The sequence below is a fragment of the Astatotilapia calliptera genome, chromosome 4 (genome assembly GCF_964374335.1).
Source record: "Astatotilapia calliptera chromosome 4, fAstCal68.1, whole genome shotgun sequence".
Classification (NCBI taxonomy): domain Eukaryota; kingdom Metazoa; phylum Chordata; class Actinopteri; order Cichliformes; family Cichlidae; genus Astatotilapia; species Astatotilapia calliptera.
This window is the reverse complement of record NC_137425.1, coordinates 28043513-28057378: the sequence shown is the minus strand read 5'-3', so window position 1 is coordinate 28057378 and position 13866 is coordinate 28043513. Positions and strand designations below refer to the sequence as shown.

Below are 13866 nucleotides of genomic sequence, written 5' to 3'. Positions count from 1 at the left end.
ATATTTTTTTTTAATATTTATAATTAGCATTTTTTTTAATATTTAAAAAAAAATACATAGCATATTTACATTTTGACCATAACCAGTAACCGTGACTGCTGCAGCAGTATGGCAGTGGGCTGTAACGCATTTTTAAAATGTGTTTGTGTGATCATTTGAGACTGTGAAAGTGGATATGCTGCAAAGAAGTGTCTTTGCCCACAGTTACCTTCAAGTCCACCCAAAGGTGCTAATAAGGTTCAGCTCACCCCCGTGTCCCGTCTACAAACCCGCAATTTATTCAGTTTAACTGAAAGACACACTGACATTAACACCTCCGGGGACGTCCCGAGCTGCGTACATGAGCAAAAATAGCATCTCTACGCGGTAGAAAGGACTAGTTTCCTTTCAGGGGACTTCTCGGTAGCGCTGCTTAAGCCTGCCGTGAGCCGACAGTTTCCAGCAGGGTGAGGGTGCGTGGGCTAAAGTGGGCGGACCTGACAGTTTACAGCTGCCGGCGGGACGCATGTTTCATTTCAGCACCAAGGACAGAGCAGGAGGCAGCAGCACCCACCGCACCTTACATAAGAACCCCAAGCCAGGAGCGCTCTTTACCGCTGAAGGACTGGATCGATTTGGTGTCTGAGAACAAGGGATGAAGTAAAGAAGTGAGATGCAAACTTATCAGAACTTCATTTTCATTTTGCCCTTCATATTTCTTTTATTTTCTTTGCGAAACTGGACAATTAACCTTCATATTAACGGCAAATTGATTTTATTATTATAATTTTTCCGTAATGTCTTCGTGTAAGAAATATCACCCTCGTGTGTGGAGTATGGTCTGGTTATAAGAAGTGAGGAAAAAGCCCACACGTGTATCACCTGTTCCTGTAACCATGAATGGTTATAATTTCACCGATTTCAACTCCACCCACGAAGCACACGCTTACCCTTACTCAGCGTCGGTAGACGACCCTCTGTACCGGCAGTACAAACCCCCGGTGAAGGAGCTCATCCCTTTACCAAAGGCGGTGCTGTATCTGCTCATGGCCGCTCTGGTAGTAGTTGGAGTTGCCTATGCCATCATTGGACACCTCATCAAGGATCTGGCCATTGACATAACAGGTACGTGCTAGTCACCCAGAGCAGGCAAATCAAACTCCTTTTACACCGTGGGCCGTGTATGCAGCCCATTTTGATCTGAATTGACCTGTGAAACTTCCATTTGTGTCAGTGTAAAGAAGTTCAACTACACATTTAATGCTTGAGATATTTTAATGAAAGAAGTGCAATTTTACAGCTCACTTTTTATCCACATGATAAAGAAATGCTGCTCTGGGCTTAAATTGTAAGAACCAAATATGTAAAATTACAGAAATGGTTCTGTTAGCTCATTGTGCAGACTGTGCTGAAATTATAAAACTGAACTTTATTTGTTAATTGACAGAATGTCTTTTTTAAAATTGTGAGCCCAGTGTAAAATACTACATTTCAACAGTAGATTGTGAAAAAACAGGAACTTTGTGTTTTTAATTATTCATCTTTATTACTGTGGTGGAGAATGAATGGCAATAGGGGAGAACTTCATCAGTGGTAAAAGCTGTACAACCAGAGAAAATACAGTTACAAGTCTAAAATTGGTGGCCAGTTCTGGCACCGGGGTCTTCTGTTTGGTACTCCTCTGTTTGGATTACAGCTCTGAGAGTACAATAACAGGGATGCAGCAGCAGTGAGGATACACTGAGTACTGATGCATGTACTTTTAACACCACTGTGATCCAAATGAGTTCATCTGCACTCAAAGCAGAGGTTATTTTTGCTCTATATGTTAATAAACATGCCAATAAAATGGGGACAGTCAGTGCTTGGTAGCTTTAGTTTAGCTTTAGTACTACAAAGGCTTAAACTGAACCACTTGTACATCACTTTCAGCCAGACTGTTCAGGAATTCAAGCTTTCTTTTCAACACAAACCTCAGTTATCTGTCAGTTTTCACCATTAATGCATCACCTTTGCCTGCTTTTTCACAGCTTTCAGTTTGTTGTGAATACTCCTTTGCTAAGCCCTGTCTTCCTTCTTTAGAGTGTGTGCTTGGTCCACCTGGAGATGAAGACAAAGACGAGGATGATCCCCAACGTATGGGCAGCCATCCCCCCTCGGCGCATCCGTTCGCTCACAATGCCTTCCACGTGTGGGACCAGGACGATGTGGTCATTCCTCTATCTCGCGACGAAAGCCCCCAGACCAGTCCGCTGCTGCTGGCCGCCATCCCCTACATCCCGTCATTCTTCCCACACTCTCACAGCCCACCGAGTCACGGCTCTCCGGGTTTCCCCAACTGCCCAGAAACAAGCAAGGAAATCCCGGGGGAGTTCTGATTGTGACATGGACCTTGACTACACGCCTGAGTGTGCATAACACATGACTTTGACAGAAGGAGATGGCTGCGAGGTACAAACATGTACAAACTGCACATCTCATATCCCGTGTCATTACCAGCAGACCTTCAGTGACTGTGAAGCGAGCAGCAGTAATGAAACTGTCTCTAACACGTTAAAGGATTTGTCAGTATTACACCACATGGCTTAAGACTGTTGTCACAAAATGAGAAAAGCTGACAACCTCAGGCAGGGAATCCAAAGAGGAAGTGATTTAGAGGAGAAGATCAGCACTTATTGTCTCTGTGTGCCTGATCTTCAGTGAGATACATTTTAGATAAGTACAAAAAACACGACATGTTGATATAAAGTATTTTTGTTGTTTTTTCTGTTTTGTTTTTTTTAAGTAAAATCTGTCTGAAATGTATCAGGGGGGCTATTGTGTCCAGTGTGAGTGACATATGATGATCCAGGGCGTGAGATTGAAAGACTGTCCATCTGCTGCAGCATTATAATCCACCTGCACAACAACAGATTAGCTGTAAAGTCTGCTCACAGATTTGCATTTTTTGCAGTGCAACGTGTCTCTTTGTTGGTGATTTTAATGTTATTTTGGTATGCTTCATGTATGACTCATAAAAAAGAAAAAGGAACGCAAAATCCGTTTCTGGAGTCTTTGACAAAGCTGCTTCCAACCTCCTGGCCTTCTCACACACTTCATTAAAATGTTATTTGAAGACACTCGGGGATTAGAGGAAGACTTAAGGGAGTTCCAGCTATTCAACAGTTACGTACGCAGAGCAGCTTAACCCTGCAGCTTTAGCGCAGGTGTCGCACGCGCTCGTGGATTCCCTTTAGCTGTCTTGTACACAGAACGGGACAATGCAGCTTATGGCTCAAAGGTAACCGAAGATCTGAACATTTTAAAAAGAGACATTCAAATTTGTCTTAATTTAGCAGAGCAGAAACCAGACGGGAAATGATTAAGAAATTTACAGGTTAACTGTCCTAAAAACTGTAAAAGACCCATCAAATTAATCTGAGAACTGAACTTTCTCTGAACTTTGTCCAGGCAAAACAGGACATCAGCAGACTTCAGAAAGAAAGAAATTGTAAAATGCCCCAGGAGGCCAAAACAACTACAAAATAATAAAAGTAAATGAATAAAAATTTGAAAGAAAGAGTGGTGAGCTCTGCGACGTATCCATGGAACTGTGGTGGATGATCACGGGATCCTTTCTGTGTTTATAAAATACAGTAAATTATAAAATACAGAAATGAAGAGCACTTTACCACGAGGCAGGAAAATACAGAGAGTTTAAACATTTCATCAGCATCAGGAGGAATTCTGAAATGCATGCTGTAGTAAACGGCATAGACGTTGCTTCACAGAACAAATAAGCCTAAAATATTCTAGAAAAACAACCCAGGAGTCGTAAGTTGTGGAGTGACAGAGTTAAGTCACCGGACATTAATCTGACTGAGCTGCTTTTTATCAGATTAATGTGTCCAATTACATTTGAGCCCCTAAAAATAAAGGCATATGTACAGCCAAAGGTGGCTCTAAATACTCTCATTTTAATATAGTAGTTATATTTTGGTTTGGTCCATTCAAGCCCTCGGCCCATCTGAGAGGCATGGTGAAGGTTTGGGTCAGCTGACTTCAGTGTTTAATAGGTAGTTGTTAGAAACTCGATCACTACGTGTTGAAGTGGTGACGCATATCACTCTAATCTCTTTGATGGTCGCGGTACAGTTCAGTTTCAAATGTGAGCTTTTGCTAACCAACATTAGCATGAGCAGAAAGCTCGCTATTCAGCATAAGAGCTATCAGGACTGTTATGTGACACTGAAATTTAGAGTTTTACAGCCTGATCTGTCTTGATGCATGATCAATCATCCATACATCCATCATCTGGATGTAGTGTTTTCAACCATGACTGATTTCTTTAGTCTTCAACACTGATCAAAGATCATTGATCACTGATCAACGGTCACTGTTCACAGAGAGTTGGGGGATGGCTGCAACCACAGCATTGTAAGATGGTGAAAGCTGTACCCTTAGGCCCCCTCCTCGATTCAGAGATGGTCTTTCCCTTTTCACGTAAATGGCCTCCTTGACTCTGCGCTCAAACCAGCGTTCCTCCTGTCCAGGATGTGTACATCCTCATCATTGAAAGAGTGTCCACTGGCCTGTAGGTGTAAATAGACTGCCTGACGAGGTAGCTCTTCTGTGTTGTGCCATCAGCTTTGCCAGAGGTTGCTTGGTTTCCCTGATGTATAAATCCTGGCAATCCTCCTGGCACTTAACAGCGTACACTTTGTTACTCTGTTTGTGTCGGGGGACCTGATCCTTGGGGTCGACCGATTTTTAGCGCAGCGTGTTTTGTTGTTTAAAGGCCACGGAAACGCGGTGTTTGCAGCCATTCCCCAACTCTCTCTGAATTGTACTCATGGTCTTTGATCAATGGTCATGGCAATTTGCATATTAATGACCAAAGAACTGACCTCACAGCCCATTGTTCATTCAGTGGGCTTGTGCAAATGTACTGTTTAGAAGATTGGGGAAACCTGCAGTCAGCTGAGACTGAAGAAGACACTTGGATGAGTGACGAAATGTTTCTCCCACTGAAAACGCTTCGTCCAGATGATCAGAATCAACCTTTTGGGATACGACATGATCTGTTTTATTTTAATATCTTTTTAACTTTGTTTCTCTGGTAAAGACGCAGACGTCACTCAGTCGTCCTGCTGCTGATCGGCATCTCACTGAAAAGCTGCATGCTTTTAGAAATGTGTGGGAGGATTACCTTTACAGTGTATGTTTCTCATACATGCATACAAGTAAAAACATGCTCATTTGAAGAATTACAAGCCAGACTACACTGATACCTGGAAAAAGCTTTTATTTTGACTTCCAAAAGTTGCAGTTTTATTTTTCCTGTACAAGATGATTGAATATAGTAGATCAGGGTCAAGGTGGTAAAAAAGGCAGTTTGTAACAAATTCAAGACTCATCCTCATTCACCCAGCTGCAGTGTGGAGTTCATAAAAAAAAAAAAAAAAAAAGATGCTCTTTTGTGTTAAAGCCCTTTGAAATCAGATCTGTCTGAAGGCTGTGGTGAAAAAAAGCCCCGTCCCTTTTAGCGCTACAGTCGCTTTCAGGCCAACTGCTTTTACTGGCCGAGCTTTGATAAAGGGGACAGCGGTGGTGCCGGGCTTTGAGGAGAGACGTGGGTATGAGGTGTTACACAGTAAAGATAAAAAGGAAAGGGTCCATCCAAATGAATAATAACATTAATAACAACAGCTGGGCGGTACTCAGGAGTCCAGGCGGCATATAGGGCTGTCGTAGACCATCTGTAGGTTCACCTTGTGTCCCACCAGCTCTCTGATGTTGTTGATGCCGTATTTAATCATGGTGGGCCTGCGAGACAGAGGAGAAGCCCGCGTGAGCGGTTGTTCTGTTGGGAGACGCGACTATGTTGTGTCTAACAGACGAGAGCGAAAACAACAGAGGTCGGAGTAGTAAAGGATTACTCGCCCTGGATTACGGAACATTACCCAGCTCACTCACTCCACGGTTATTAGCTGCGACAGTTGGTCGTAGTTAAGACTCAATTAGCGCTCGATTCAAACAGCAAGCTGAATACAGTGTGCGACGGCGCGACCAGCGAGCGACTCATTTGGGACGACTTCACTTTAGAAAAGCGGGAGTGAGCAAAGAGAAAGGCAGAGACTCACAGTCTGACCTCAAATAATTTCACAGGATAATAGAAATGAAACTCACGTACAAGCAGGAGTAATCCTCCACAGGAAACAAACCTACATTTCTTCAATGTGGGTCAGTTCAGCGCGTACACAAGAAGTGATTATGAGTACACACAGACTTAATCACACACCTTTAATCCCTACATTGAACATCTACTATAGTTTGGGAGATACGTACTGACGTCCTTCCCTTTTAGACTCATGCTGTGTCTAGCGTGGCTGACCTCTCAGTTTTCCTTGTAGCTAATTAACTCGTATTGCTTTTCATGCACGCTCACCTTTCCAGAGACAGGCCCCAGGCAATTACAGACACATCCTCAGGGAGGCCCATGGGAAGCAGCATCTCTGGTCTGAACACTCCTGAGTTTCCCACTTCCACCCACTTTTTTAATCCTGTACACGTGGAAAGAAATGACAAAAAACAGGGATGTCAAACTCATTTTTACTGTGTACAGCCCACCAACAAGGACAATTTCAACACTACATCTCAGTCTAGTGTAAAGAAGATCAACTAGATGATTATTGATTGCGATGTGTCACATGAATGACCATTGGGGAGGTCTCTATCATTGGTGAAAGCTATAAAACTTACAGTTAAAAGTCTAAAATTGATGTCCTCCTTCACATTTTCCAAAGCCTCCCAGTGGGCCAGATTGGAGTCTTTGACAGGCCAATTCTGGTCCCTGGGTCTTATGTTTGACACCCCTAATATACACCATCAGAAATGTCTATAAAAGAGACTACTAGGACGTTCTTTTGGCTTTCTTAAAGCTCAGGTTTCTGTTGTGTGTAAGTTAGACTAATAGCGCTCAATAAAAACAGAGTTGCACTGTACCTTCATGGTAGCTGAACACTTCCATGCTGGGCTCTGTGTAGGGGTTGTAGGCAGGCTTGAAGCGTAGTTTGGTAATTCCTAAAAAAAAGGCGTTTGGTAAAAGAATAGGATATTGTAACTGTCTGTTTATTTTATTTTTTTTAAAGTGAGTATTAAGAGGCTTTCTACAAACAACTATCAGCACATTTGTCCCTTCCAAACTTTGGTCTTTCAAGTCCAGTGTCCTCTATCAGTCCTCACCTAGTTTGGTGAAGAACTGATGCAGAACACCCATGAGGTCTCCCAGAGTCAGTCCATAGTCGGCTACTACGCCCTCTATCTGGTGGAACTCTGCTAGATGGGTGGCATCGAGGGTCTCGTTCCTAAACACGCGATCGATGGAGAAATACTTGACGGGGGTGAACTTCTCCTGGTTATCAGTGTGAGGAGAAAAGGAAGGGGAGAAGAGTTTTAGAGTTATTGACTGGACACATACGACGTCAAAACAATGTGAACCCACACCTTAAACCATCTGCTGCTGCTGCTCTTCTATGGAGGGAATTACTCACATTCAGACACAGGAGCATTAGTGAGGTCAGGCGTAAGGCCTGGATCTCAGTCAAGTTTCCAGTTCACTGTCCAAAAAGTCAGTGGGTGCTTAAAGGGCAGGTCTTAAGACATGGTAATGACAAACGCTGTGCTCTTGTTGTCTAAAACATACTCTATGTTTTACTTCAGAAAACAAACATTATGTTGAAATTACATTTACTGACGGGGGAATTACACTCTTAGTCGTGAGCTGTATTATGAAGTGTTACCAAGAAATCAAATCACCAGACAGCTCTGATTTATATGGTCAGTGCAGCGTCCCTACAGTCTCACCTGCTGTGCCAGTTTATACAGCATGCGTGCGCTGACTGCTGTAGTGTGAGTGCGGAGGATGTTCTTCTGAGCCTCCTCTATCTTCCAGTCATACTTGTACCTACAAGAGAGATGATAAAATGCAATGAGATGCAGTGACAGCAACGACACTGTTACTTGTTAAGTGAGCTTGTGATCACGCCTCACCCCTGTGAACCGTAGCCTCCCTCAGAGTGGACCTTCTTCACCCTCTCCAGGTAGTCCTGTGGGAACTCGTGGGCGTGCGCTGGGTCTGAAAAACAGCGAGTGAAGGGTGATCAGAAATCATTCTCGATTGAACTCGCAGCTCATTTCCACCACTCGGTGACCTCGGGCTCACCGGACAGGAAGAAGGTGTCGTGCTGGTCTCTGGCTGGGTGCTGCTGGGGCTGGAAGAGGGAGTCAAAGTTCCAGAAAGAGCTTTCTATGAAGTTGTTGGTCGGCATCTCGGTGAAACTACAAGAAACAGATGGTTAACTGGGTGTTTTATTATGCGCATGTGTGCGTTTCTCCCAGTTTCACAGCTGCTCACCCCATCTCCAAGAAGATCTGCCGGAACTGCGTTCGCACCTTCATCAGCGGGTGTAGGTGACCGCAGTCTGGGGCAACACCCATGGCCTCAAAGTTGTAGGGCTTAAATTTCTTCTCTTTCCAGTTGCCACTGGAACACACCACATGCAGGGAAGTAACACAAAAACATTTCTCTCAAATCATTTCGCCATTTTTAATCTGTGGCTGAGATGATTGAGGCGGGCGAATCTACAGTGCACGTAATCAGCACGGAGCAGCACGCAGAATACCAATTTGAATTTTGGGCAATGCAACATCTGGATACTGCTTTTAGCCAAATCCTCTATGATATGATTTCATGCAAAAAAACAAAAGTGTGCAAGCGCTCTTTTCATTCTGTCGCTTTCAGCATGAAAGCTAAAGCATCTGTCCTGCCCTGCCTTTAGGACTGAGTCCACATCTTTGGACTTGTCCCCTTTTATGGGCAGATTTTTTCTCTGTCCTCACTCAGGACCCTGCAGGCTGACACTGACTGCCAGAGGAGGGTGGGCCTGGGTTGGAATTGAACCCAGGCCTCTGCAGTGAGGACTCTGTGCGCACGCTTTACCTGATGAGCTACTGAAACTCTGAGGAGAGTGCATCTCTACATACCTGGCAATCATCTCAGGGGTGAGCTCCGTCTCCTGTTTGGTGATGGTGGTGCTGAAGGAGTTGCCCTTAGTGATCCAGTAAGACTTCACAGTCCTGAACACAAATTAGAATGACCTCAGTACGCAGAAAGGTACTGCTGTTGACAATCTAAAGACCGTAAAAACATGCAGTTATTTTTATTTTGATTCATACTTTCATAGCAGAAAAATCATTTCAAAATAAAGGATTTTAGGTACTTCTTGCATGAATTTATTGATTAGAATAAAATAAAGCAGAACATTCTTAATAGCAAGAAAGAAAGTACACCTCTGCACAGGGCTGTGCGATATGACCAAAATCTCCTATTCCAATATAAGAATTCTATCGTCCCGATAACGATATAAATCACAAAAATGTAACATTTTCTGTAAATTCTGTGAATCTCTGGCAGCTCGTCTTGCGGGAAGTGTTTCCAGCTGCGCGTCGTGTAGCTGGAGTCGAGTGTTTTAACCCATGCATGAAACTATACATTTTTAGACATAAGTTGTAACGGCCGCCGTTTTCTTTGTGAGTATTTATTACACGGCGTGCTGCGGGGAAAAGCCTGTTCTAACGTTTGAGTCTAAGGTTTATTTTTTAGCACCTGGCGGCTCTTTTTTTAATTCTCATCCGTAAATAATCTGCTCTTTCACCTGATTCAGTTTATTTTGAAAAGCCTCAACAGGATCTTGAGCTTTATTGTGAAAGGTTTATGTGGAACATAAAAAAGCAGACAAGCGATGCTGTTAACGTCGTTGTTGCTAACCACAACGCATAAAAACAGGCGCTTGTCCGTCCATAGTGTGGTTATATAAAATATAAGAGAAAGAGAGAACTTTAAGAAATTAATATAGCCACTACAGTGACCATCAAAACGATGAAAAAATATTGCCGTAAACAGTTTATTTTGCGACACCACGAAACAAACGATAGCGTAAAATGAAACGATAGACGTTTTTATATCATCATCCGATATATATGGTTCTATCGAACAGCCCTACCTCTGCATGGATTTGAACTTGTGACCTCACACTTTCAAGCCCATTTCTTTTCCTACTGAGCTAGTGTGGCATAGTGATAAATCCATTATGTACCACACAGATTAGTTGTGATGGCGTTCAGAAAAACAAACATGTGTTTAGCTCCTTTCTTGCAATAATGATCCAGATTCATCACTTTTTAAACAGACCTCCATTCTACATGGAGACAACACAAACATCCGCCCATCTGTGGACCAGCTTTGGCCCAGGAGATGACGTCAGGGTCTGCTTTGAATAACCAGTCAGAGGAGGAAAGACTGTCAGATGTGACCAACAGCTATATAGCCACATATATGTTCTCACAGAAACATCATGTCTACCCACGACATGATCACTTCCCTAAACGACAGAAACTCTGATGTGAAGCTAATTAGCAGAGATCCTGTGAGGTTAATTCAAGAACCTCTGTGACAAACCTGCCACGCTGCCACATCACAATGTGATGGTTAAATCTGTCTCACATTGGGAGGATTATTTAAACATCAAACGTAAACATGAATAGAAGCAAAACATTTTTGTGCTGGGGGGGGAGTGCTGACAGGATAGCAGGAGCTCTAGTTCTACACTTAGGTAAACATGGGAAAACCAACTAGGTAGATCCAACAAATCATTATTACTTTTTCTAGTGCTCCTCACAGCGGTTTCCTCACATCCATTATTCTTAAGCAGGGGCTCTGCTGCTGCTCAGAGAGGATGCAACATTTATGGACAAGAGTGTCATTTCAATCATCAGTTTAAATGAAGTTAAGCTGGTTGTTAAACTTAATTTGTGCTGCTTTTAGGCACCTGTGGGCTTATTGAAGTGGTGCTGATGCAGGCAGGCAAGCGGTTTATTTGTATAGCACTTTAAAAAACACACCAGGCAGACCAAAGTGCTGAACGACACCGATCAAAACAACTAGCAAAATTGAAAATACAATAAAATTAATAAGAAAGGTGTCAGTTTCCTACACAGTTAAAAGCCAGAGAATAAAAATACGTTTTCAATCTGGATTTAAAGACCTGCACTGATGACGCTTGTCTAATATGGAGGGGAAGGTTATTCCAAAGCATCGGAGCCACAGTTGAGAATGCAAATGTAAACTGTTAAGACACAAGAATCATTTCAGACCTGTATAAAAGATTTATTGAGCTTTTAGGGGAGCAGATCATATGCAGCTGTATTAATAAAAGGATAAAAGGCTTTACCTAAAAATATCATTATATAATATTATATTATCTGAACTGAAGCCATATTCCACACACACACACACACACACACACACACACACACACACACACACACACACACACACACACACACACAGTTACTTTGCATCCTGGACCCGAGTGCGCTTTAGTACATCTTTATTTGTTCCACTTATTTTACTCCATCACTCTTCTCCATTCAAATGTAAACATCACCCCTCCCACCATCACGCCCACTCTAATACACACACACAAAGCAAGTGTGGTTGTTTTTAGCGCACAGTGACACGCCATCCGCTTCCATGCCTTACGGATTCATCGGTTATTTAACACAGTGATGAATTTTCCACTCGGGCTGAATGCAGCTGAATCACACCGGGGATCACCTCTTCCATCACATTTAATCAAATGAACCAGACTTACAGGGTCAAACATGCTGAGGCAGAGGAGTGTCAGTACAACCTTAATCTGATTAAGTAAAGCTCATTTTAAAGCTTTTACTCTGGAAATTATAAGACTTTTTTCCACTTCCACTTTCCATGACTGGAAACAGCAGCAGCAAATATTTTTGGGACCATTTAAAGACATTTATATCATGTGTTTGCCCGTCCCGCCCGCCTGTATGTAAGAATAATTTCTAACTCTACGAAACGAATCAGCTAACATGATTCAGACCACAAAGTGACATAAAATCTGATGGTTTAACACTCCTAGCTACCATTGCAGAGATTTGGCTGAAACCCCATGAGCAGCAGACTTCATGTGTGTGTGAAATGTGAAGTGAAAATATTGCCTGTTGCAATACTGAATGAAATTCAACACACTTAACTATGTTTTTGAAGACCTCTAGAGATGCCTGTCTACTTTGTGCATGTTCATCTCTTATTACTGCTGAGCTTGATGAAAACTTGAATCCTGTAATACCAGGCAAGCTGGAATGAGCAGGGAAACCCCTGAGTATCAATTAATCGTCTCCTGCCACCTACTGGCAGAAAAAGGTACACATTCACCACTAACTAAACAAGAGGACTTACACTTCAGAGAGCAGTTTTCTCTTCTTCAGCTCATTCTTTTCTTTTTCTTCCAGCTGAGTACTGTGGCCTTTCTGCACCAGAAGCAGTTTCTCCCTGACCTGGTCGTCTATGCTCTCCACCTGGGGATCAAAAACACACACCTTAATGAGAAAACTGACCTCAATCAGAAAAGGCGACAACAAAAGGCGGGTATGATGGAACACCTACAGTCCTGAATATCCTGGGGCCACCCTCGTGGGCCTTGTCCACTCTTATCCACTTGCTGGACATGGCCTTGCTGAAGCCGATCTTCCCAAATGGCAGTTTCTACACAGAAATGATGGCAGAGTTTAAGAAAGTTTAACTGAAACATCAAAAAAGGCTGAAAATACATGAGAGATGCAGACATTGGGAAATTCAATACAGATGTTTGACAAACATAAAATACATACACGTAAAACCTGAGCATAAACAGTCGAGTGGATGTTGTATTCGTAATATTGTGGACTTTCAGGGATATTTAAGAATCAAAACCTTGCTTCTCTTAAGTGTGTAGCAAGTTACCTCCGTCAGGTACCTAATGCATTAGATTCTTTGTTATTCTGATAATAATTAATTAATTAATTAATTTCAAACACTAACCATGAGCTCGCTCTGAGCCAGGCCCTCCTGGGGGATACAGCTAAAGACCCGGGATTCATGGCTGCCCTGCTCGGCGATCTCGGTGCCCTCCTCGGTCAGCTCCCAGTGCTTGGAGGAGCGCAACTCGGCTGAGATTACCTGTACAACAGGTAACAAACACGGCTGTCAGCTCAACCTATTGCATCAGTCACCGTGCATTTGACTGTGACAGCCTAACTTCCGCTGCTTCTTCGTGAAACTTACGTCACCGAGAGCCTGGAGACTCTTCACGGCCCCGACGATGACCTGATGATCCACCCCGAGGCTGGTCGCCACGGCCAGGCTGTCCACGCCGTCGTCCACCTTTTCAACCCGCTGTAAAAGCGTCTCCAACACACCGGTGTCCGCCATGCTGTAGCTCTACGAAGCCCGAAAGAGACCGGACGTGACGTCACTTTCTCGGAGGCCGAACAAGCCTCATTGTACTGTATATTGTTACTCTTATTTGCCCTGTATGTCTACTGTAAAAACTGAACTGGAATGACTGACTGTTCGCTTTATAATTTCAAATAAAGTTCAGAAAAAAAGGAGTAGCTAGGGCGACATAAAATGGGTTACCGTAAATATTGTATTTCTGTGCAATTTAGTTTTTGAATTTGAAACAAACAGAGAAATTGTTTCAGAATCAAATTTCTAATCTTTTAATAAAACAAAATAAATACTTACTTTAGCTTTTTATGGACACCAAATATAAAGGTTTTTGACTGATAATAATAATAATAATAATAATAATAATAATAATAATAATAATAATAATAATAATAATAATAATGGATTGCATTTATAAAGCGCTTTACAATCCCACTATTCATTCACTCTCACATTCACACACTGGTGGAGGCAAGCTACAGTTGTAGCCACAGCTGCCCTGAGGCAGACTGACAGAAGCGAGGCTGCCATATCGCGCCATCGGCCCCTCTGGC

The 13866-nt window shown here is 42.8% G+C and overlaps 2 protein-coding genes across 2 annotated transcripts; one reads left to right on the top strand and one right to left on the bottom strand.

The window, feature by feature from the left end:
- The first annotated feature begins 514 nt into the window (after window positions 1-514).
- On the top strand, window positions 515-3017 carry LOC145428593 (uncharacterized). The gene is made up of 2 exons (XM_080301004.1): window positions 515-1104; window positions 2062-3017. The coding sequence occupies exons 1-2, from the start codon at window positions 876-878 to the stop codon at window positions 2355-2357; spliced, it is 525 nt and encodes a 174-aa protein (XP_080157130.1). The 5' UTR covers window positions 515-875; the 3' UTR covers window positions 2358-3017.
- A 2229-nt stretch (window positions 3018-5246) lies between these two features.
- Window positions 5247-13340, bottom strand: farsa (phenylalanyl-tRNA synthetase subunit alpha). Its single transcript, XM_026165855.2, has 13 exons — window positions 13148-13340; window positions 12905-13042; window positions 12491-12589; window positions 12284-12402; window positions 9004-9096; window positions 8375-8503; window positions 8183-8298; window positions 8011-8095; window positions 7825-7924; window positions 7204-7372; window positions 6964-7041; window positions 6407-6521; window positions 5247-5784 (listed from the first exon to the last, which is right to left on the bottom strand). Exons 1-13 carry the CDS (start codon window positions 13292-13294, stop codon window positions 5679-5681), a joined length of 1494 nt encoding a protein of 497 aa, XP_026021640.1. The 5' UTR covers window positions 13295-13340; the 3' UTR covers window positions 5247-5678.
- Between the last annotated feature and the right edge of the window lie 526 nt (window positions 13341-13866).